Source organism: Balaenoptera physalus (assembly GCF_965194825.1).
Source record: "Balaenoptera physalus genome assembly, chromosome: 12".
NCBI classification, from domain to species: Eukaryota; Metazoa; Chordata; class Mammalia; order Artiodactyla; family Balaenopteridae; genus Balaenoptera; species Balaenoptera physalus.
The window spans coordinates 49,767,180-49,792,181 of record NC_138897.1 but is presented as its reverse complement, the minus strand read 5'-3'; the positions used below and the strand labels follow the sequence as shown (position 1 = coordinate 49,792,181).

The window sequence follows — 25,002 nt, the reverse complement described above, 5'->3', positions numbered from 1 at the left end:
AAGCATATATCATACTTTTTGTAACTAGGGAAAATAAGCATAAAAAAGAGTAACTTCAGCTCACTGAACAGAAGTTGAAATGTTATTACAGCATCTGTTAGACTGTTAACTGAAACATGCTTATTACAAATACCTTTTAACAACTTACTAGTTCTTTAACTTCTTCATTTTCCTTTCCACTGACATCTTTAGGTTGAAACTTCCAGAGCAATGACAAATCAGTCAACAAAAGTGGAACTTTCAAAGGGTTTCTAAAAGCCACTTCCACTGTTACTGGCTCTATAAAAGAAAGGCCTAAATTAATAACTTGAATAAACCCCATACATCACCCTATGCTTCAATTATCTGAACACACCTTGCTTTCACAGCTCTGCATTTCTGCCTATCACCTTGTAAATGTCCATTTATTCAGGATCCAGTTTAAATTACCTTCTCAAGAAGATTTCCCCAATTTCTCTGTACCAAAGAATGTCATTCTGTCTTCTATATTCCAAAAGTACATTGCATATTCCTGTATTAAAGCCCCCACTGCATGGTTTTATAAATGCAGCTCACTATGAGTACTCAATTTACTTTTGCACCCCCAACTTCTAGTCATATTTGGCATGCAGAACATTATCTTGAGGGCTTCCCTGGTGGCGCAGTGGTTAAGAATCCGCCTGCCAATGCAAGTGACACGGGTTCGAGCCCTGGTCCGGGAAGATCCCACATGCCACGGAACAACTAAGCCCGTGTGCCACAACTACTGAGCCTGCGCTCTAGAGCCCGCGACCCACAACTACTGAGCCCACGTGCCACAGCTACTGAAGCCCGTGTGCCTAGAGCCCGTGCTCCGCAACAAGAGAAGCCACCGCAATGAGAAGCTCGTGCACAGCAATGAAGAGTAGCTCCCGCTCGCTACAATTAGAAAAAGCCCACGCGCGGCAACAAAGACCCAACACAGCCCAAATAAATTACTTAATTAAATTAAAAGAAAAAAACAAAAAAACCCACATTATCCTGAATACACTGTAAACAAAACAAGTAAAAGCTGATTCACGTTGTTGTACAGCAGAAACTAACACAACATTGTAAAGCATTTATACTCCAATAAAGATGTGGGGAAAAAACCCAAAAAAAAAACCATGAACAGAAATTCAAGGGACTTCCCTGGTTGTCCAGTGGGTAAGACTCCACGCTCCCAATGCAGGGGGTCCAGGTTGGATCCCTGGTCGGGGAACTAGATCCCACATGCATGTCACAACTAAGAAGTCCACATGCTACAACTAAGAAGATCCCACATGCTGCAACTAAAGATCCTGTGTGCTGCAAATAAAGATCCTGTGTGCCACAACTAAAGATCCTGTGTGCCACAACTAAGACCCAGCACAGCCAAAATAAATAAATATAAATAAATAATTAAATAAATAAATATTTTTTAAAAAGAAATTCAAGTATATCACCTTCTACAACTGTGAGCGGAAATCTTGAGTTATCTGAATAACTGTTCAAACAGTACTCTGTGGGGTGGAAGTTGGATGGAAGTACTCCTCTGTTGACCACAGCCACAACATGTTCCTCAAGTTCTCGCCATTGCTGAGAGGATTCAGAGTCATATTCTTGATCAAGACTTACATGAGTAGCTGCTTGCTTTTCACCTTAAAAAAAAAGAAAAAAGAAAAGTGTCACTATTAAATATACATATTTATTAACACCTGCCCTCAAATGAAATATATTTAAAATAAAAGTCTAAGGTATCCAAATAAACACATATATCATTCTTGCCTATTTCCAATTATCTGAGAGAAAAATATCCTCTTACTAATCCTAGCCTAATTGGAACTTAACTTATAATATTGATGCTTTTTTTCTTCTGACTCTGAAAGAACACATTTTCCTAGTCGTCTACAATTTTATATGAAGTATTTCAAACATACGAACAAAGCATGGAGAATAATATAACAAATACTTGTATATCAAAATTTAACAAATGTCAACTTTGTTATATGATCCCAAATTTTATTTAAAGATAAAATAAATGTTACAGATAGAGTTGATGTCCTCTATGTCACCCTCCCCAATCCTGTCACTCTCCTTCATCTCCTCCACTGGTACCACTTCTTCCCAGAGCTACTCTGAAGCTGAAGTATAGCATTCACACTCATACTTCTTATTTTTTTTACCTTACCAAATGAGTGTATACATAAACAATTCATAGAGTTGGTTTACATTTTTGAAATTTATATAAATGGAATTACATTTCAGCCATCATTCTGCAACTTTTTTCACTCAGCTTTATGTTGTAGGTATTATCCATGAAACCACTATATGAATGTACCAAAATTTATCAATTCATTCCCTGCTGTTTTACTTTTCTTGCTACTAAAAACAATGCTGCTGGGCTTCCCTGGTGGCGCAGTGGTTGAGAATCTGCCTGCTAATGCAGGGGACACGGGTTCGAGCCCTGGTCTGGGAAGATCCCACATGCCGCGGAGCGGCTGGGCCCGTGAGCCACAACTACTGAGCCTGCGCGTCTGGAGCCTGTGCCCCGCAACGGGAGGGGCCGCGATAGTGAAAGGCCCGCGCACCGCAATGAAGAGCGGTCCCCGCACCGCGATGAAGAGTGGCCCCCACTTGCCGCAACTAGAGAAAGCCCTCGCACGAACCGAAGACCCAGCACAGCCAAAAATAAATAAATAAATAAAAATAAAAAAAAGTAGAAAAAAAAAAAAAAAAAAAAACAATGCTGCTATAAGCATCCTGATAAAAATTTTTAAATAAATTACTAAATTAGCTCTTAAAAAGAAACATATTAAGCTCCAATTAAGAAGGCTTAGGGGGGAGGGAGGGGTAAAAAAAAAAAAAAAAAAAAAAAGAAGGCTTAAAATTACAAAGTTTACTTTAACATGCATAAAGACCCTTGATATATTTATACTTTTGGCCCAGGACTGCCATTCTATGGCTCAATGCTAAGGAAATAATCCTATGTTTTAAAAAAGTCTTATAACAAGAACAGCATAATATTGGCAACTGTTCACTGCATCTGTGTACATTTGAAATTTTCCATAATAAAATGTTAAGACAAGTTTTATCCACAAAAATGTCTATTACAACTTAGATTTTATATAAGCAAAAAGATGGAAACTATATAACAAGCAAATGTTACAATACTTTATATGCACTGAATGGAATATTTTACAGCCATTAAAAATGTTTATCAAGATTATGTAATAACATGAGAATTCTTTATATTATATAAGAAAAGTCATTATAAGTACGGCTATTTTGTTGTTATTGTTTTTAGTTTTTAAAGCTGGAAGGAAAACCCCGAAGTAGTAGCTCAGGTAGCAGGATGATAGATGATATGGTATTGCTGTTTATTTTCAAATATTCTTTAACAACTACACATTATTTTTTAAATGGAAAAAGATGAAAAAACTTAAAAAAAAAAAGTCAAGAGGTAACAAAGCCAAATTAAACTTTACTAACCATCTGCTGGTCGTCTGTTGTGGCCAAAGAAAACCCGTGTTGCTGAACTGTTAATATATGGTAAAGGAAGCTGCGGTAAAGGACCATCTGGTGATAGCTGACTTACATTCTAGGAAAAATACCAAAGAAAAGAACAGTTTTTGAGAAAACTTCGTTATCTTCAAAATGTGCTTCCTCATTTTTTAATACACAAGATATTAAAAACATGTTAAACAAGAATATTAATTACTAGTTTTACTTAATATTTTAGAGTCATAAAATTTTATAACTTGGAATAACTTTAGATATCATTGATTGTGGTCCAAGAGAATCTCCCTAAGGTTACTCTGCTAGTTACTTCTCTCTGGATGTTATACCTCCAAATATTATTATTATTATTATTTTTTTTAAAGCCCACCACCACCCCTCCCCCACCCCACCGCTTTCCCTGCTTGGTGTCCATACTTTTGTTCTCTACATCTGTGTCTCTATCTCTGCCCTGCAAACTGGTTCATCTGTACCATTTTTCTAGGTTCCACATATATGCATTAATATACAGTATTTGTTTTTCTCTTTCTGACTTAACTTCACTCTGTATGACAGTCTCTAGATCCATCCATGTCTCTACAAATGACCCAATTTCATTCCTTTTTATGGCTGAGTAATATTCCATTGTATATATGTACCACATCTTTATTTTTGTATGTTTTTTACCTGGACTCATTATAGCATCCTATCTGCCAAAATTCTTACCCATATGATTTCAAATTAATAAAGTATAAAAGGGTAATTATATTTTGCAGGACAGATAAAATATTTACTATTCATGGACCCTGAGGAAAAAATTACAACTTTCCATTTTTCCACAAAACAATGCTTTAAAGTTACTATCCTCCTGTCTCAGTGAAATATTTTTTCTTCCTATTAATTTTTCTGCATTACATCAAATTAATCTATCTACCTCCCACAGATCTGTATCTCCTTATCTTTCATAGGAAAAAGAGAGGAATGTACTTTCCAAATGGGGAGATAATCCAATATACTGTAAAACCAGTTATAATTCAAAAATACATAATGAAGAAACAGTCCAGAAAGCTCATGGCATCTTTTCTTTTTTTAAGATTCCAAGTACAGATACAAATGTTTACTGGAATATTAAAATTCTCTTTTATGAGAACTGTGGAAGGGCAACACAACTCAGATCTATGACCAAAAAGCCTATCCTGCCATATTAAGACAGATAATTGCATATATTCTAATAAAACCACTTATAAGACTCCTACTAGCTAGTACTGAATGTGCTTTTTGCTGAGAATAATGACAAATATAATTTTAACATCCACTCCTGAAAATCAGTGTTCACCTTGTAAACATAAAGATATTCTCTGAGGAAGGCCCCTTGCTGAGCAGCAGATTGTTTACTTTCATTGATTAAAATATGCCTAAAAGCAGACACAGCATTGTCCAGTTGCCTAAGAGTATAGGACTGACGTCCAATGGTGAAGTTAATGTGATCCTCTGCAAGAGACCAGCCTTTTCCTTTGTAAACTTGCATGGCTTGACAATAGCAGCGTAAAGCATGTTTCTTCTGTAAGAAAATATACAAAACAAAGTATTACAATCCAAATTTCTCTTGGACTGGAAAAAATACACACACACACACACACACACACACACACACACACACACACGAAATCAAGTAACTGGTAATTAGTTCTTCCTCTGACACTGGGATGATGAGGAAAATGAAACTAACATTTATGAAAACCCCTTTGCAATTACTGCTAAAAACCAAGAGGTCCTGAAGCAAACAAGTAGCTGCTCTGTGCAAGGGCAAGAAGTCTAAGAAGTCAGGGCTAATAATGACTTCATGAAAAACCATCTGGGAGTTTCCAGAGCAGTAGCACATGGAGTCATGAATGAGTTAGAGACTTGTCGTTAGCTTGTAGCTGAGAGCTATCTTGTAAAGTCTAAATTTTGTTATGGTCAGCTCTCTATACCACTGCACTGGGCTGAACAGTAATGTGTGTGCTAATACTGCATATATGAGTATATGGTATAAGTATGTACATATATTTATTGGTCTTGTTTGTTTGGTAGTGATAGAGTTTGGCATCCTTTTCTTCTGCCCACCGCTGCATCCTGCCACACCCATGAGCAGATATTTGGCTTTAATTACATATCACTGCCACCCTCTGAACTCAGACAACCTCCATTCTAAAAATGGGATTTGGTACCAAGAAAAAGGCTTCTCTCCACCTAACCTTTTGCTTCAGACTAAATTCTTGTAACCACTCCTCTCTCCAGGGCAGATTTACAAATTCTGTACCATGTTTAACCAGAATTGTTCATTTTTTTAGGAAATATTTTCTTGAAAAGAGATAAAGAAAGCAAATCAAAATCATCTGCCACTTGATAGCATGCAATAAGAACAGTCTCTCTTTTGTGATATTCTTACAAAGATACCCGATTTGAATCTCAGGATGAGGAAACATCAGATAAGCCTAAACTGAGGGACATTCTACAAAATAATTGGCCTATAATCATCAAAAGTGTCAATATCATAAAAGTCAAAGTATCCTTCTGAACAGGATCCTTCACTATAAAGGACATTTAGGGGGCAACTATCAAAACCTGAATGGCGTCTAAGGATTAGATAGTAGTACTGTATTAGTACTAAGTTCTTGATTTTCACTGTTGTTTTATGGTAATACAGGAGAAAAAATTTTGTTTCTAAGAAACAGGAAATATGTCCTAAAGTACTGGGGCGTACTGGGGCACCAGGTACACAACTCTCAAATGGCTCAGGTAAACAAAAGCTTCTGAACTGTGCTTGTAACTTTTTTATAAGTTTGAGATTATTTCAAAATAATTTTTAAGTGATGTTTCTTTAAAAAACAAAAAACCCAATCTCCATACTGCATTTAGTAAAGGAACACAGCTACTGAATCTTAAAAACTGAGAGATACAGAGAAACAAACATGTCTAAAAGTGTCACGTTCAAGTGCATTTTTTAGGATCTCTTGAAAAAGCATCTAAAGAGATTTAAGAGGTAACAAGGATTTAAAGTCTGCCTTTTGAAGTAAAAAATAGAAAGACTGTCCAGGGTATTCTGGGCACAAACACCTTCTCCAGCACTTTCTTAATTTTTTTTTTTAACTGTAAAAGTCTCTTATAATGTCAGTTCTCTAACTTGAAATACCTTATACGTGTTCATATTCTTAATGAAAAAATTGAATGATAAAAAATTTCTGGGGACAAGTAATTCAACATGAACTCACAATCAGAGAGGACTGAGAAATGACATTACTATATATATAATCTCCTCTATGCTCCTCACTCATCCCTCCCAATACACACACCTGTTTTTAATGGAAATGTTATAAAAAGTTGGTGCTTCTCAGAAACAACCTGGCCTCAGTCAGAATTACATGCCCTATGCGTGCCCTATCTTCCAAGGAAGATACTGTTCTTGACAAACTTCAATGGGACATATATTTGCTTTTCCAATAGGTCTTCATTACCAGTTACATTTTCAAGTTTCTACTACTTGAGAAAGCGATTCCCTGGGTTCAAGGTATACAGAGAGTGGTCACAAAGCAGCAACCTACCTTGGAATCATTAACTCCATGAGATAACTACAGCTAAAGATGATTATTAGGCCAGAGAGCAAATGTATGTCAACCTACCAAAATGTAGCCATTTTTAACTTGATATGCATTTCCTAGAAGCAATATGCCCTGTACTTTTAGAAGGTAAATACAAGATCCAATGACATCATAACCACAAATGAAACCATTCACAAAAGCGGACAAAGATGTGGAAAAAGGATAACTTATTCTTAATAAGAGACACACAATCATTCCTAATGGGGCATATAATTATTCTTCTAAGGAAAGGAAACCACATGCTTAACACATTTTGTAGATTTTTGAATAACACTTTTAAGCAAAGAGAAACAATGGAATAGTATGTTTCAGATGCATTTTATACTTACTATGGAAAAAGAGCTGTGAAAAATCAGAGCTTTTTTATTTTTTTTCCCCACTTCAGAGCCTGAGAAATTCTAATACATAAAGTACATCAAATTATTATAAAGACTTTTAATTTTATAAATATTTTTACAGTTTTGTATTTAATATAAAGCAAAGTCACATATTTTCTAACTTGCCAGTTTCCAAAAACAGAGGGAGGAACCCAAATCTTGAAAAGTTGGTTTTTAAAAATCATGGCATTCTTACATGAAATTGAGAATAATTTTAGAACACCTTTATTTCTTTGTATCTTTGAAATAACATATAATTTACAACACTGGCATGTTCTGGTTATCGCAGACTTTGAAAAATGTATGTTCATAAAAATTCTTGTTAACTAAATTCAAAAAACTCCTCACACTCCCTGACTAGATTAAAAAATTCCTTAAGAGACAAGACATGTTAGTTTTATGGGTGTAAGCTCAGCTCCTAGCAAAGTCCCTGGAATATAGAGATGATTACTCAATCCACACTTCTATCTATATTTACAGTAAACCACCGTATCTCAACTGCTGTTACCACTCTAGAAAGTGGTAACTGCCTCTAGAAAGGTCCCTCCAGCTAACGCTTAAAAGGATAACTGGGGCCAGAGAATCTCTCTAAATTAATAAAGATCTTTTCCAACCCAACTGCTCCCAGGGACAAGAGACAGATTTCTACCCATTAAATATTTAGTAAGTACCATTAAGAGACATTCTGAGAGAAAATAGAAGACCAGAGTTGAAGTAGGGAGGGTTTAATCGCCTTTAAGAAGAATTAAAATTACTTAAGTGCAGTATATCTGGCCTTCACATATATGATTTAGTTTAACCTCACAAAAATTGGGGCAAAATTCCAAATTTTATAAATTAAAAGAAAACGGAGGCTCAAAGACATAACTTTAAAAAGTCAAGTTGTGAGTAGATCAAGATTTAAACTCAGATTTGTCTAAATCCAAATCTCATGTCCTTACCAATATAACACATTACCTCAGAACAAAATTTAATTCCATCTTTAGAACTTGAAATCAAAAAATTGACAAACTGGGGCTTCCCTGGTGGCACAGTGGTTGAGAATCTGCCTGCCCATGCAGCAGACAAGGGATCGAGCCCTGGTCTGGGAAGATCCCACATGCCGCGGAGCAACTGGGCCCGTGAGCCACAACTACTGAGCCTGCGCGTCTGGAGCCTGTGCTCCGCAACAAGAAAAGCCGCGATAGTGAGAGGCCCGCGCACCGCCATGAAGAGTGGCCCCCACTCACCGCAACTAGAGAAAGCCCCTGCACAGAAACGAAGACCCAACACAGCCAAAAACAAACAAACAAATAAATAAATTTATTAAAAAAAAAAAATTGACAAATAACATACATCCATAAACTAAACAAATTATAACAAATAAAAATTAAAATAAATAAATTATTTTCTTTTTAAAGCAAATGCACTCACCTGCCCTGCTTTACTAAACCGGTGGCCTGCCAGTATCATATGAAACGCGTATTTTCTGACCATGGGACTCTTCATGTTTATAAAGCAATGTGCTGCCTGTTCCAAAAGAAGTGCACTTCGAAGATCAGAATCCTATTGAATGTTAAAGAAAAAGAAGGTTAATTTCACAAAATTAAAAGTAAAGAGGTAATTAGTGAAAAAACATTTACTTTCTTAAAATAATATATAGCATACGCAATATTTAACTTAGGAGTATCTGAGGGCAGAGATCAAGAGACAATCCAGTCTTGATGATTCTTTCTTCCAATAAGCCAAATTAAAAAAAAGTTCAAAAAAGTCTCTATCATGAAATATTTCCTTTTGCTTTTCATAGAGCCAAATGTCTGGTTATGATATGCCCCATGTAATAAATCTGTGAAGAAATGCAATCTCTTTTCAAATGGCAAAAAATAATATAAACTGGGAATTTAATACAGGTATACTGATTTAAAGATAAACCAGAAAATGGAGTACAGAAAAAAATAGATTCACACCAATCTAATTTCTTCTGGAAACTGATCTGTGACATACAATAGCATACGTCCATCCATCCAAGAAAAAAGGAAAAATAGAATGTGTGTAGATCATGATATAATCTAATCTACTACTCTGTCCTCTATCAAGTTTTACTGTACTTAAAAGGAATTCTCAGTTTTTGCTCTAGCTCAAGAGGGTCAAAATGACTGATTTGCATTAAAAAGTCCAGAAGGTTTCCCCTTCAAAGATTATCACCTACGGTTAGCATATTAGTTAGTAAATGGTACAACTCAAATTAGTTTCCACTTCAACTGACTTACAACAGAGTCTAAAAAAACCACATACTACATTTATAGCCTCACCCGTAAGGACAACCTTTCAAATGACAAAGCCATCATCACTTTACAAATAACTGAGAAAGTACTGAAGGTTGCTGATCAAGCATCAACAACATTTTCACCAAACTTTCTCTAGTTTTTCAGCTATTCTCAAGCTGAACTTACCATGCCCTTCCATGTGTTCTGCTGCCATTATTTTCCCCAGGGAAAGTTGAAAACAGAAAACATTGACTTTAAATGCAATAATTTCAACAAATTATAGTTACATCAAAAAGTGTTCATAGACCATTGATTACTGTAACTATCTCTGTAGCAATCATAAAATTATATTAGAGCGGAAAAAGATCTGAGGAGACACTCCAGAAAGCATTCAGTAAATGGTAGATACTATTAATCTATTTCAACCCCCTCATAACAAAAACTAAATGATCAGATGATTTTCTTAGTTAACTAAATCCAAAAGCTAGTGAGTGGGAAAATTAGGAATATACAATTAACAAAAGCAGTTCTTAACCAAGGGTTTGCATAGGAATTACCTGGGGAAGCTAGGGAGCTTACTTCTTTATTTTTTTAGGAAAATGTTTTCTTCTTAAAAAATTATTAAATACAGCCTCTTTTTTTCCTTAAAGAATAAATGTTTGAAGAAAAAAAGTGAGTATCTTTCTTTCCCACCTCATTCCTCATCCAATTTGCCAGAGGTAACTACCATTACCAACATGGTGCTGGTTTGTGTCATTTCTCTCTCTCCCTCCCTGTACTTACATGTTAAATACAACAGTTTTTTTAATACTCATACTTCCTTATGCATAAATGGTATTATACAGAGTATTATCTTGCGTTTTAACTTAATATCATGGACTTCTTTCCAAAACATCTACATCTCTCATTTCTTTTAAAGCCACATTGTATTCTATTATATAAATGTACCATAATTTATTAATACAGTCTCCAATTGATTGATTTAATACTGCCACATACTTTAATTACTACAAAAAATGCTTCAATAAACATCTTTACAAAAAGATTTTTCGGTAACTATACAAATATTTTTATTAGACAAGTTTTTGGACGTAGAAGTGCTGAGTTAATGAAAGCTATGCATATACTTCAAATTCCAATTAATATAGCCAAACTGGTACAAAAAAAGCCATACCAGTAAAAATTTCCATAAGAGAATAAGAGTTCATTTTCCACTCAGCCAAAAGTCATTTTTTTTAATTTTATCACTTTCATAAAAGAAAAATAACACTTTGTTCCTCAACATACATTTCTTTAATAGTAAGGCTGTTCATCTTCCATATGTTTAAGTGTCTTTGTACTTTTTCTGCGAATTGCCTATTTATGCCCATTTGTGAATGGGTTTTTGTGATTATCTGGTTTGTAAGAGCCCTTTGTACACTTAATTAATATTAGGCCTCTGTCATACATGTGCAAATAGTATTTCCCAGTTTTGACATGAAAGAGTCTATTCTTTAGTAGTCAAACGTACTATATCTTTGCTTCTATGACTTCAAAATACTGTATCAAACTAAGAAAGAATGTTATCATTCCTAGATTTTAAAAAATGTTCTCCCATATATTCTTCCAGGTTGTTCATTTTTTCATATTATAACTTAATCAAGCTATAATTATATTATCATGTAATGAATAAGATAGGAATCAGCTAGTTAGATGTCACAATACCATTCAGTGAATAACCTAACATTTCCCACTAATATGACAAAATGACAGCTAATTATATGTAGTATTTAAATTCTCATTCTATTCCATTACTCTGTCTATTCTTATCATTGTAAACAGTTTTAATTTCTAAAGCCTTATAATACATTTTAATATCTAGTAGATTCCCTCTAATTACTTCTTCTATTTTGGAATTTTACTTAGGTTTCTCAATAGAGTCAGTTTAAGTCCTATAAATTTCTTAAGTTTATTCTTAGCATGCACATGCACCCACGCACACACACATACATGCACACACACAGCATAAAAACATTTTTTTAATTGCCTACAAAGCTTCATTAACCTGCAAAACCCAGATGGGCTGCAATCCTGGACATTCTGAATAAAACAAGGAATATACCCTAGATATCTTTGATGGTGTGTAAATGATTCTAATGTACAATTCAATTGAGAACCAGCACAGTAAACCCTCAGCATTCTGAACTTTAATTTGACTGACCAATTCAAGAGAGACCCGGAAGTCCACAGCATATATTAATTTAGCTGAAGCAAAATTTGCCTCCTGCATCCAGTAAAACTGTTTGCTGAGAAAGAATCGGTTTGCAGAGCTAAACACCCTGCACTCATATCTCACTGCAGCCTTTGTTCTTCGTTTAGGTCCTGTCTTATAGTGACACCTAAAGTAGAAAAAAAACACTGCTTTGAAACCAAAAAATGGCCCTGAAAAGAATGGCAACTGCCATCTGTGTTGATGGAAGAAAAGTGGAAGAATTTCACAAAGTGATAGTTTTATCCAGAAAGCAGAGGCTTTCTTTGAATGAGCTGAAGAATAAAATTTTATTTTAGTGTTAGTTCACATCCACGCTATGACAAGTCTATCATATATGCTCTATAAGGAACTAAGGAAAAAACCCCATGATACCACTTCAACAAGAACTCCAGCCTGTGAACTTTGCCCACAGCCAAGATATAATTTTAACAAAAGCTGAAAAGGCAACACTAACTTAAAATATGAAGATAAATATAAGGGAAAAAATCATTTGAGGTAGAGGTTTCCATGAACACTTCCATAGAAAAAAGGCACCCGCTGCACAACCTGAATTGAATCAAATCTCAAGGATGGCATGGCACTAAGATTTTTTTTCTTTGCCTAATTGTACAATTAACAGGAAAGGTGCTAGCAGCTGAACAACTTACCACAGGAACAGTTCCTCCCAAGCTGGAGAAACTTACAAAAAACTGGTGCTATTACTATATCCTTGATAAGCTGATTTATTGTATTTAAATGGAGTAACAGACAAAAAGGGTTATATGACCAGAATAAATGTTCAACACAGAAACAGAGACACAAGGAGGGGGAAAGCACCATGTTTTAAGCACCAAATTTAGACACACTACCTATGTGCTACTAAATGTGACACGTTTCATCACTAAACTGGGTTTGCTCTGCCATGCTGAAAATGCCAGGGCATAACACAAGAATAAGACCCACTTGCCCATAAACTTACAGTGCAAAAAATAAAGTCAAAGCACAACTCTTTTCATCACAGCTATCTTTTGCTATAATGGTATTAACAAAAATCTAGGAAAAACAATTCATGAATGTCAAGACTATGTAACTCAGTTCCCTACCCTCAGGATGAGTACATTTTTCACTTCATACAGCCTTTCTAGTTAACAAAATTACAATAAATACAAATTATTAGTTAAAATTTAATAATCTTAGACATATTATGCCTAGCAGTCTTTACTTTCAAGTTATCTCAAAGAAATATCTGACAGGTATAGTAGAAAAGGCCATTGAAAATCACAATTTCTGGGGAAATATATCGCATTCACCCCCATCTGTCACCCCAAAGCAGTAAATGACAATGATAAATTTCCTAGAATTTCATGACAAAATAAATCATCCAGGTTTGAAAAAGAAAGGTAAAAACAAAGAGTTGGAAAAAAAAAGAATAATGACAGAAAATAATGTTACAATGCAGACGGAAGAATTTGCTCTAAAGAAATTTTACTCCAAGCTCCTAAACCATAAATTCCTTTTACATTCACTGATAACCCCTAGGTTGAAAAACTCAGCAACATATTCAAACCCAAGTTAAGATTATTTATTATAATACAGAACATCAACACACTCAAGAACCTATATTCAGCTCTGACAAATAGTTTCTGCCTGACAACTGTTCATACTGGTCAGTGTCCATGCAGTATCAATTATTAAATATTTTTAAAATCATCCCTTAGCCTACTTAGTTATAACTGACAGAAACCTTTTTAGAATAATTAATGGTTCAGTTCAACAAACATCTGTAAATCATATACCATGTGTCAAGCCCAGTGTTAGGCACTAGGGATAAAAATGTAGAAAGTTGGGGCTTCCCTGGTGGCGCAGTGGTTGAGAATCTGCCTGCCAATGCAGGGGACACGGGTTCGAGCCCTGGTCTGGGAAGATCCCACATGCCGCGGAGCAACTGGGCCCGTGAGCCACAACTACTGAGGCTGCGCGTCTGGAGCCTGTGCTCCGCAAGAAGAGAGGCCGTGATAGTGAGAGGCCCGCGCACCGCGATGAAGAGTGGCCCCCGCTCGCCACAGCTGGAGAAAGCCCTCACACAGAAACGAAGACCCAACACAGCCATAAATAAATTAATTAATTAATTAAAAAAGAAAAAAAGTGTAGAAAGCAACCCAGTTCCCTATCCTCAAGAAGTTTACAGCTTAAATATAATTTCCAATATAATATGACAAGTCAGGTCTCAGAGCATATATGAGAGGACAGGACAGAGACACTTAGAACAACCTGGGTACTACATACAAATATCTGAAGGATATGACTGATATCAGGACTACTAAATTAAGGTGAAGAAAGAGGAAAAGGGCCAAAGTCCAAGAGAAGGACATTAAGGACATGAACCAGGACAGTAATAGGAGGGATTTTAAAAAGAGAAAGAGAGAGAAGTAAAATATGTGAAGACATAAAAACATGTTTAAGAAGTTAAAAAAAAAAAAAATCCCCTGGGACTCCCCTGGTGGTCCGGTGGTTAAGAATCTGCCTTCCAATGCAGGGGACATGGGTTCGATCCCTGGTCAGGGAACTAAGATCTCACATGCCGTGGGGCAACTAAGCCCACATGCCGCCACTACCGAGCCTGCGCACTGTAGAGCCCGTACACCATAACTAGACAGAAGCTTGCGCACCGCAACAAAAGATCCACATGCCACAACAAAGATCCTGCATGCCACAACTAAGACCCGATGCAGCCTATTTAATTAATTGATTGATTAAAAATCCCCTAATTGTGTCACTGACAGTATAGAAGAATATAGGAACATCTCAAGTAGTTTCTGCCCTGAGCAAATAAGGAGCTGGCTGGTTATAATTTAAGATCAAGATCTATAAGGTAAGAAAGTAGAAGTTTAGTTATTGCTATGTTGACTCAAAGGTGCACTGGAAACACTCAAGTAGGTTAAGTCTAAAAGGCAGTTGGCCATTCAAATCTAAAGCTCAAGGAGACGCCAGGGCTGGAGACAGATTTGAGAGTGAAAATCGTAACTGTAAATAGATTACCTAAAACATGTATGAAGTAAAAAAGTACAATGGTCCAAGGATTAAAACCCTAGGGAACATTAATATAAACACAAGGGTGTTTGATTTTGTTTTTTCTGTTCTTGAGCATTCATCTAAAAAACATGTCTTTAACCATACTTACAAAGAATTACTGCCATTCTTTACAAGCCTATAGTCAATGCAACTTAATGTCTGTTGGAAACCTTCAATAGCAACTATTTAAGTGAATTTCTTTTTCTCCCTTTTGAAATATTCATAATATAGATTTAAAAAATGCGTAAGATGATTTTTTAACAAGTTCATATGAATGAAAACAAAATTTAAAATTCCTGAGTAATTACTTTTTAAAGTATCAATTTTATATTAGGAATGATGTATATGCATGTTGCTTTAAATATTGTTATCCATAAGTCAAAACCTAATTCACAGAAGACATACAGTGCATGTTTGTGGTTAATAATCATGCAGGCTTAAAATCTGTAAATAAAATAAATTCAGTTTACAGAATACTGCAATTAAAATTAATTCAACAAATTACTAAAGTAGCCAGGTTATAAATTCCCAAAGAGAGATACCCCTCTAATTTTGTTTTGCATACCCTCTCAAGAAAAAAGAAACACTTTTAAAAAAATATGAAACAATACTAATTAGAACAAATACTACACAGTTTTAGTACCTCACTGGTCAACCGTATTAGGAGAGCTGCAGCCTCTGAATATTTGCTTTGGCTTTTTAAGATTTCAGCACTGAGCAATACACATCTTTCAGCCAATACCATATTCCTAGAGAAAAAAAGGCAAGAAAAATATAATTAGCACTACAATAATATTTTAGTACATCATAGTAACCATGTGTTCAACAAAAGGTTCCAATTCTAGTTTTTAAGTAAAAAGAAATCCATGTCCTTGTTCTCTACTTACCAAAAAACGTTAAAAAAAAAAAACTTCAAAGAATTCTCATAACTCATCAAAACTTTTAGCATTGTATAATTTTGTAGTAAGACTACAATACAAAGTCACATTTCCTGTATGAAAAAAGCTAGAACCCAACTCGTATCTCTGAATAAGCAGTTAGTTAACAAAACTTGTGTTCAGACATAAAGGAATATAAACATTTCACCCAGATTTCTTTTTTCCTTCCTTATTGCAAACTCTGGTTATGTGTGTTTCATTTTACTGACTACTTTTAGGAATAATTAGGCAATTTCTCTCTGGTCAGTACTATTGAGATGTTGTTTCACTTGGAGATAGCATGGAGCCAGTGTTGCCTGACTGTTACTGAGCAAAATCTTCTTTGTAAAAACACAAAATCAGTTGATTTTTCTTGTGGACAACTACTATCAAAAATCTAGAGTTGTATTATTTATTCTTGAAAATAATAAAAATAAATGAAAATATTTTTTACTGTGAAATTACAAGACGGAATCCTTTTGTTGAGAAATACACTTGACCACTGAACAGTGCAGTCAAAAATATGCAGTTGGCCCTCAGTATCCACAGTTCCACATCCATGGATTCAACCAACCTTGGACTGTGTAGTACGGTAGTATATATTTCTTGAAAAAAATTCATGTATAAGTGGACCCGCGGGACTTCCCTGGCGGTCCAGTGGTTACAACTCCACGTTTCCACTGCAGGGGGAACAGGTTCAATCCCTGGTTGGGGACCTAAGATCCCGCATGCCGCACATCGTGGCCAAAAAAAAATGGACCCACACAGTTCAAACCTATCCTGTTCAAGGGTAAACTGTAGCAGCAAAGTTTTTCTCATTTTACTTTCTAATTCTTATACAAAAATATACCACTTGACCTTAAAATTACAACCAAAGATTACTAACTTAAAGGTCATTCTGAACAGTGATAGTTTAAAAATACAATTCACTACTTTCAAAATTACTGTAGTGATCTGCCATAAACTGTCTACAAATCATGATTTTTTTTAGAGGGTTGGTATTTATGAATATCTGAGAATGTTTTAATGAATACAAAAGACTAACTCCTCCTTGCCAGTACCTACTCACATACTACAATATGCTCAAATGTGCTCAGTTCTTAAATCTTCTTCTTAAGTAAACTTTACAAATCTTAACACAATCGTTTTATTTTTATCCTCAGCTATTTCCCCTTGTGATCAGCTATGAAGTCACAGGCTACCAAGTTCAGGACTTTATATTAATTTGTTTATTAAAGCAAGATTTTAAAAAGTCATTTGTGTCAGGCAGTGGAATTACTAAAGATTCAAGTGTTTCTATGACACAATCCCTATCTAAAAGCAGAAACTGACATGAAATAGATAATAAACAGGGTACCACTGATTTTTATTATGATTTGGGGAGATAAAGGAGGGAAGGGAAAGCTTCAAAAAAGAAATGTATAAAGATAAATAGGATTGCATCAGTTAAAAAGTGGAGCCTGGCATTATAAGGGCATTGCAAAAGTAATATTGTATTTCCTATACTCAAGAAAATTTATTTACATTTTAATATTTCTGAGACCAGGGAGCTTCTTAAAATTGATATGTATAACTAATGCAGTGTTTTCTAATTTATCCCAAAATATCTATTAAATTGTTGATAAACCTTACCAATTATGGTAACTTAGAAAAAAGATTATAAGGTAAACGCATGTCAGTTAAGTATGTATTTAGAAAAAGCATATAGTCTGCTATGAACAGGAGGACAAAACTGGATTGCCATGGCTTATTTGGCTATCTGGGTCAATTGGTATTTTCACTTTTCTTTTGCATCACTCCATGTGCATCTCTCCAAAAGCTCTGTGCTTCATGAAGACAAGGAAAATCTTTCCAGAGAAAGGACTTTACTGCTCTGGCTTCCTTAATGCCTCATTCTCATAGTTCTTCTACCTTTTGAATCTCTCTTTTTCGGAATCCTTCAAAGGTTCCTCTTTCACAGAAGGCTGTTTCTCCTGCCAGAAACTCCAAATATATTCTCAAACAGATTATACAAAGTATTCTATACAAAGGGCAGGATTTGATACTGGCTCCACCATTTATTAACTGCATACCCTTGGGCAAGTTAAACTCTTTAAGTTTCAATCTCCTTGTCTATCAAATGGAATAATAATAGTATCCACCATTTCATAGGCTTGTTGTAAAGATTAAATGAGCATGTAAATTACCTTGGCATAGTGGTAAATGCTGAGCACTAAACAAATGTTAATCATTATTACTAGTGTTATGTTGTAAACACATTGCTATGACTACTACTTCAACATTATAGGACACAAAACTGCCTTTGTGTCTCCGACTCTAACCCATCCATTCTACATAGAAAAGTCATATTAATCTTTCTGGGGCTTCCCTGGTGGTGCAGTGGTTAAGAATCTGCCTGCCAATGCAGGGGACACGGGTTCGAGCCCTGGTCTGGGAAGATCCCACATGCCACAGAGCAACTAGGCCCGTGAGCCACAGCTACTGAGCCTGCGCGTCTGGAGCCTGTGCTCCGCAACAAGAGAGGCCGCGATAGTGAGAGGCCCGCGCACCGTGATGAAGAGCGGCCCCCGCTCGCCGCAATTTGAGAAAGCCCTCGCACAGAAACAAAGACCCAACACAGCCAAAAATAAATAAATAAATAAATAAATTTTTAAAAACACACACACACACACACAAAAAAAAAATCTTTCTGAAAAATAACTTTTATTATGTCAAGGCTCTACTCAAATATTCAGTAACTCCCCCATTTACTACTACATAAATCTTAACTACAGCTTAAAAATAATAATGAGAGTTAATGCTCCCCCACGCTGATTTCTCTGAAAACACCTTTCCATATATACAAACCCTCTAACCTAGCTAGCCAGGGCTCTATTCCTTTTCAGCAGTAATGCTGTATCCAAAACATTGTTCCTGCCAATCACAATTACTGAAATGTCTTTATGGCTATCAACTCCCAACCACCCTTCTTTCAAGGTCTATTCCTCAAGCATACCATGACACCTTCTCTGGACCAGTTCATAGTCTCCTTTACAGGTGGTGAGTTCTAACTCCCATAGAGTTTCAACAGAACTCACTATGTGTACAAAACATTTCTCATTTTCTTCCCTGAACCATTATTTAAATCTCTGTGTTTGCCTATTTAACAAGGAAAGTTCAAACTAGCTAACTCTTGGCTTAACAGTAGCTAAAGTTAGAGATGTCCCCAAAATATAAATCACCCTCAATAGAACAAATAACCTCAACATTACATGTAACAAATTCCTAACCACATATCCAAACAAAATTGGAAAGGAAAGGAAAATGTAGTAAAACCCTAGTTTTAAAAGATCATCTCACCTTATCTATGACTATATTAACTTGATTTGGGAGCTTATTTAAGTTTAAAGCATAAAAAACAAAGAACCATTTATATCTAATAACCATATAAATGTCAAATTTACCTCTAAATGGACAGAACATAAATATTCTAGTCACCTACTTGCAGGTATCCCTGTATGTCTGGATTGCTGTATCCATATAATGTGCAGGGTATGGCCTGGGTGCTCCTGGCTGAAGGAACGCTGACACTGCTGCCATTTCCTAGAGGAAAAGACATGATTTATAGTATTTCAAAAGGAGAATATTCTTGTAGTTTAGCATCCAGGAAGTCTAAAAACTGGAATGAAGTTTGCTGAGTTTTTTTATGTATCCACATATATAAATCTGATAGCCTAACGCAGACTTGGAAAATATATTTATATGCTTTTAGTTTCAAAATTCTCTAGTCAAATTCCAAAGTCTGTCATTCAGTATTTAAATGCGTTTTTTCAAGAAGACCTAGTAAACCATTTCAGTCATGGTATATATATAACTCCACTTTCAGTCATGGTATATATATAACTCCACTTTCAGTCATGGTATATATAACTACCAAGTGAGCCTAGCTTAAGATATCTGCTACCACCTCCTCCTCGTTATTCCCTATTCCTTAATGACTAAAGAACAGACCAATGACAGAACCATATAGAGAGAAACAAAATAAAGTGCATCTCTTTCCAATGTACTGGCTTCAAAATTTGAAAACAGAGCTCACAACAGCTTGCACTATGTATCTTTTCAGCTACTTACACACTCTATAGTTTATATCCTGTATCATACAGAAGGCACAGACACCATTTCTGAGACCTATACTACTGTCAATTTTCTAGGACTTCTAATTTCATTTTAAAAACCCATTCCATTGTTAATAATTCAAATAATATACAACAGTGCTAAAGAATTTTGAAATGAAGATGAGAATGAAGGTTTTGGCTTCTTAGTAAAATATTCTACTACGTCCATACTTGTGGTCTCATATAGACCAAGTTTTAATAAAAATTTAATTAGAAATAAATGAAACTTTCATACATTGGGGAAAAACTTGTTAATGCCAATTCACTTTTAGGACGAATAAACATTTTTCTACGACAGTTTTTAAAATAGAAAAAAAATACAGAAATAATTTAATTATCTAAAAAAAAAGAATTATCTAAAAACTGAGATATGATTAAAGCCTTTAACCTGACAGACTATATATAAAGTTCCATGACAGTATGAACCATATCTGTTTCAGAATACCTCTGTATCCTCAGCACCCAGCAGTGTCTGCTCAAAAATTTATTGAAGAAACTGAATGAAACTACATGATTTTCACGTGAAAAAATTTCCTACAGCTCTGAAACGTCATGTTTTCTTAACTAGTTTATATTTTAACTAATATACATAATGATATACATAGGGGTCTATATTATACAAAAAAATCTAATATATATTATATATATGGTATATTATATAAAAATACATTATATTTGCTATATATGAACTATATATACTGTATATATATACATCAATAAAAGTGTACTAAGAAAAAATCCTGTAAGAAAAATAGGCCCCAATTCTAAGTTATTTTCTAATTTCATTCTACAAGAAATTACAAATCAGTATACACACAAACCGACAATTTCTAAGGATACAGTGAGAACATTCAGAATGATCACCCCAAGTTACTGCACGATCTTCAATAATCAACCATTAAATCATTTCTTATAGTCTACAATAATGGATTAATACATTTCACAAAGACTTTCATCAAGAACTGGAGTGATCTACTTTACCTTCAGCTAGTTATGACAAATTTAACTACAGAAAAACCGTATTTCTCCAAGAATTCCTATTATTGGTTTCACCGTGATATATCTTTTAACTTTATAGTTAAAATAACTAAGTATCTTCTTAATTATCATCAAAAAAGCCAGGCAATATAGTCTGTTATCAATTAGCTACTATGTGACTGGTAAATAGGAAAGAGATATCAGTTCAAATGAAATTTTTATTCATTCAAAAATAGTTTTTCTTAGGCAACGGGATCAAATATAGCAAATATAGAATTATAACCTTCAGCAGGAAAGGAAAAAGCTCTGAGCTTAGCTGTTGCTCAAGCAGGAGCTTTTTTAATCTGTATTTTAAGAAAATATAAAATGAATGCCTACACTTCGTATCTGTGTGTGGTTGGGGGGCTGGAGGGGGCCTCTCTAGAGACTTATGCTCCCAGCCTTGCAGTTCTTGGTTCAAGGCAGGCTGCGCTTCCTTCCATGCTCACCTTCATGGCCGATTACAATGGTTACAAGTTCCTCTTCCCCACCCCAGTGTTCACATATTGTTTTTCGTATTTTATTCCTTGAGATAACCTCCTGCCATGCTAACCTGCCTCACACAAACATTTTATGCTCTGGTTACAAACATACATAGGTATGAGACTCTCCCAGCCCTATTTTTCTCTAAGGCCTATTATTTTTAGGGCAGCTATTCTAGACTACAAAGATTTTTAGGTATGCATATATTATGCTACAGCAGCTATGCCTTTATTTTCCAGTGTTAAACTACCTTCTCTCATATAGCTGCTACTAATATGCCTCCATCTAAATGATTTAAATGCAGTATTTATCAGACTGCAGATAGAAATGAAAAAGCTTAGGTACCATAAAATCATAGGTTTTTGTCATACTTTTCTAAGATTTTACCAAACTTTCAATTTGCAGATGCATTGTATACAATTTTGAAATTATAAACTTATAAATGATGAAATAAAATTTAAGTGTTTGTGATTTTATATTAGCTCATATTAGATGACTATAAGACCAGAGACTGTCTAGCTAAGGACAATTCACATAATTTTTCAAACACTCTTATTCATAAAGGTAACATATTTTCAGTTCCTGAAGGTTTTTTAAAAGTTAGTTGACTTTTTAAAATTAAAAATACTAAGAAATAAAAAAGAATAGTAATGTAATTTTGCTATTTTAGTTTTACATTTTAAAATCACCTATTTTATTTTTATAGACAGAGTATTAAAATAAATGCAAAAGAGATGGCAGTTATTAAACAAGTATCTACACGATAATTATCAATGAAGTAGAGTTCTTATGTATTTTTATTCTTTCCACTTTTGTTTATAGCTTGCGTGTTTTTAAAAAGATTATGTAGGCACGCAGGGTGTGGGGGAGGGAGCTCACGAGGGGCGCGGGCCCTCTCCCTCCTCCAGGGCTGCCGCTCCTCCTTCTGCGCTGCTCGTGTGCCCGTACAGGGCAGACCTGGTTTGGGAAAAGGCAGCTGAGGAGACTCCAGCGCTCGCCATGGCCAATGAAAGCAGACGGAAGGAGTCAAGACTAAGAACAACGATCATATAAATTTGAGGGTGGTGGGGCAGGATGGTTCTCAGGTGCAGTTTAAGAGGCATACACCACTTAGTAAACTAATGAAAGCCTATTATGAACAACAGGGGTTGTCAGTGAGGCAGATCAGATTCTGATTTGATGGGCAGCCAATCAATGAAACAGACACACCTGCACAGTTGGAAATGGAGGCTGAAGATACAATTGATGTGTTTCAGCAGCAGACAGGAGGTATCTACTAAAAAGGGAACCTGCTAGTTTACTTCAGAATTCTGTTCCTCCAGACCAAGAAGACTTTCTCAATTAGAAAACCGCAACTTGGTTCCACCACATCCTGACTACTACAATACAGTTTCTCTACTCTTTCATTTTCCCCTTCCCCATTCCTCTACTGTACATAAAGTAACTGGTGTATGTGCACAAGCATATTGCATTTTTTTTTTAACTAAATGGCCAATGGTATGTTTTGATCGACATCAAATGGAGATGGGATAGTATACTCAGCAAGTTATTTTGCTCTCATTGTTTAACAAAAAAAAAACAACATAAAAATCCTTGCATACCTTGTTGCAAGGAAAATTGGAGAATTTTAATGTTTTTCATTTATCATTGTAAAACCAAGGACAATTTTATACCTTTTTTGTACATAGCTATTATACGTAGGGCAATCTGTCTTTAAATAGGGATAAATTACTCTAAAAGAAATGAATCCTATAGTTTTTCCTTCAACTTAAGCGTCTTGTTTAAATAAACTTCTTGTTTAAATAAATAAATAAATAGACTATGTAGAAAGTAACAGTGCTAGTTTACTCTTTTCTAAGCACAGAAAGCAGATTATAAATATATTTATGACAACTTTTCAATTACATTAAAAGGTTATAAGGCAACAAACATAGAAAATTCTTTCCAAAACACCTAGGTTTTATACTGATTACAAAAACTAACACAGCCAATGCTTACTGACAGCTTATTATATACATAAGATAGTGTGCTAGGCACTTTACAAACCTTATACCTTATCTAACCCTATGCCATTAGGATTCCCATTTTACAGATGAGAAAACTAAGGCTTAGAGATGTTCAATAACTTGCCTAAGATGAATTTTATTTGTACTGATATCTCTTTCCTATTTACCAGTCACATAGTAGCTAATTGATAACAGACTATATTGCCTGGCTTTTTCGATGATAGTTAAGAAGATACTTAGTTATTTTAACTATAAAGTTAAAAGATATATCACGGTGAAACCAATAATAGGAATTCTTGGAGAAATATGGTTTTTCTGTAGTTAAGTTTGTCATAACTAGCTGAAGGTAAAGTAGATCACTCCAGTTCTTGATGAAAGTCTTTGTGAAATGTATTAATCCATTATTGTAGACTATAAGAAATGATTTAATGGTTGATTATTGAAGATCGTGCAGTAACTTGGGGTGATCATTCTGAATGTTCTCACTGTATCCTTAGAAATTGTCGGTTTGTGTGTATACTGATTTGTAATTTCTTGTAGAATGAAATTAGAAAATAACTTAGAATTGGGGCCTATTTTTCTTACAGGATTTTTTCTTAGTACACTTTTATTGATGTATATATATACAGTATATATAGTTCATATATAGCAAATATAATGTATTTTTATATAATATACCATATATATAATATATATTAGATTTTTTTGTATAATATAGACCCCTATGTATATCATTATGTATATTAGTTAAAATATAAACTAGTTAAGAAAACATGACGTTTCAGAGCTGTAGGAAATTTTTTCACGTGAAAATCATGTAGTTTCATTCAGTTTCTTCAATAAATTTTTGAGCAGACACTGCTGGGTGCTGAGGATACAGAGGTATTCTGAAACAGATATGGTTCATACTGTCATGGAACTTTATATATAGTCTGTCAGGTTAAAGGCTTTAATCATATCTCAGTTTTTAGATAATTAATTCTTTTTTTTAGATAATTAAATTATTTCTGTATTTTATTTTCTATTTTAAAAACTGTTGCAGAAAAATGTTTATTCGTCCTAAAAGTGGATTTAACAAGTTTTTCCCCAATGTATGAAAGTCTGTCTCACACCAAAGTACATGTTCTTAAGCAATATATAGTCTTAGATCAGAAAAAAACATTTCAAACAATTTTAAATCATTTTAAGAGATGAAAAAGCATCTTCTAAAAAAAAAGTTTTTTACTTTTTTTTTTTCTATTTAATTTGAATTACAGTGAAAACTGTAATTCAAATTAAATAGAAAGTACTAATCAAATCTAAGAAACCAACCCTCACATATGACCATGTTTGAATGCACTAGTTTAAGAAAAATCCATCAAGTTATCATAAATGAATTCAAAACC

At 34.7% G+C, this 25,002-nt stretch overlaps 1 protein-coding gene and 1 pseudogene across 8 annotated transcripts in view; one reads left to right on the top strand and one right to left on the bottom strand.

Moving 5' to 3' along the window:
- The window catches only part of TRAPPC8 (trafficking protein particle complex subunit 8), an 89,457-nt gene that overhangs the window by 39,807 nt on the left and 24,648 nt on the right, over window positions 1–25,002 (bottom strand). For all 7 annotated transcript variants that reach the window (XM_082415981.1, XM_082415982.1, XM_082415978.1 and 4 more), the window contains 7 exons: window positions 19,439–19,539; window positions 15,684–15,789; window positions 8,906–9,037; window positions 4,811–5,035; window positions 3,469–3,577; window positions 1,443–1,637; window positions 149–279 (listed from right to left, as the gene is read on the bottom strand). In XM_082415981.1, coding sequence (XP_082272107.1) covers window positions 149–279; window positions 1,443–1,637; window positions 3,469–3,577; window positions 4,811–5,035; window positions 8,906–9,037; window positions 15,684–15,789; window positions 19,439–19,539 — 999 coding nt within the window. The remainder of the gene's footprint in view (window positions 1–148; window positions 280–1,442; window positions 1,638–3,468; window positions 3,578–4,810; window positions 5,036–8,905; window positions 9,038–15,683; window positions 15,790–19,438; window positions 19,540–25,002) is intronic.
- On the top strand, window positions 22,346–23,904 carry LOC309640307 (small ubiquitin-related modifier 2 pseudogene; annotated as a pseudogene). Its single transcript has 2 exons — window positions 22,346–22,363; window positions 22,628–23,904. The product of its transcript is annotated as a small ubiquitin-related modifier 2 pseudogene (transcript).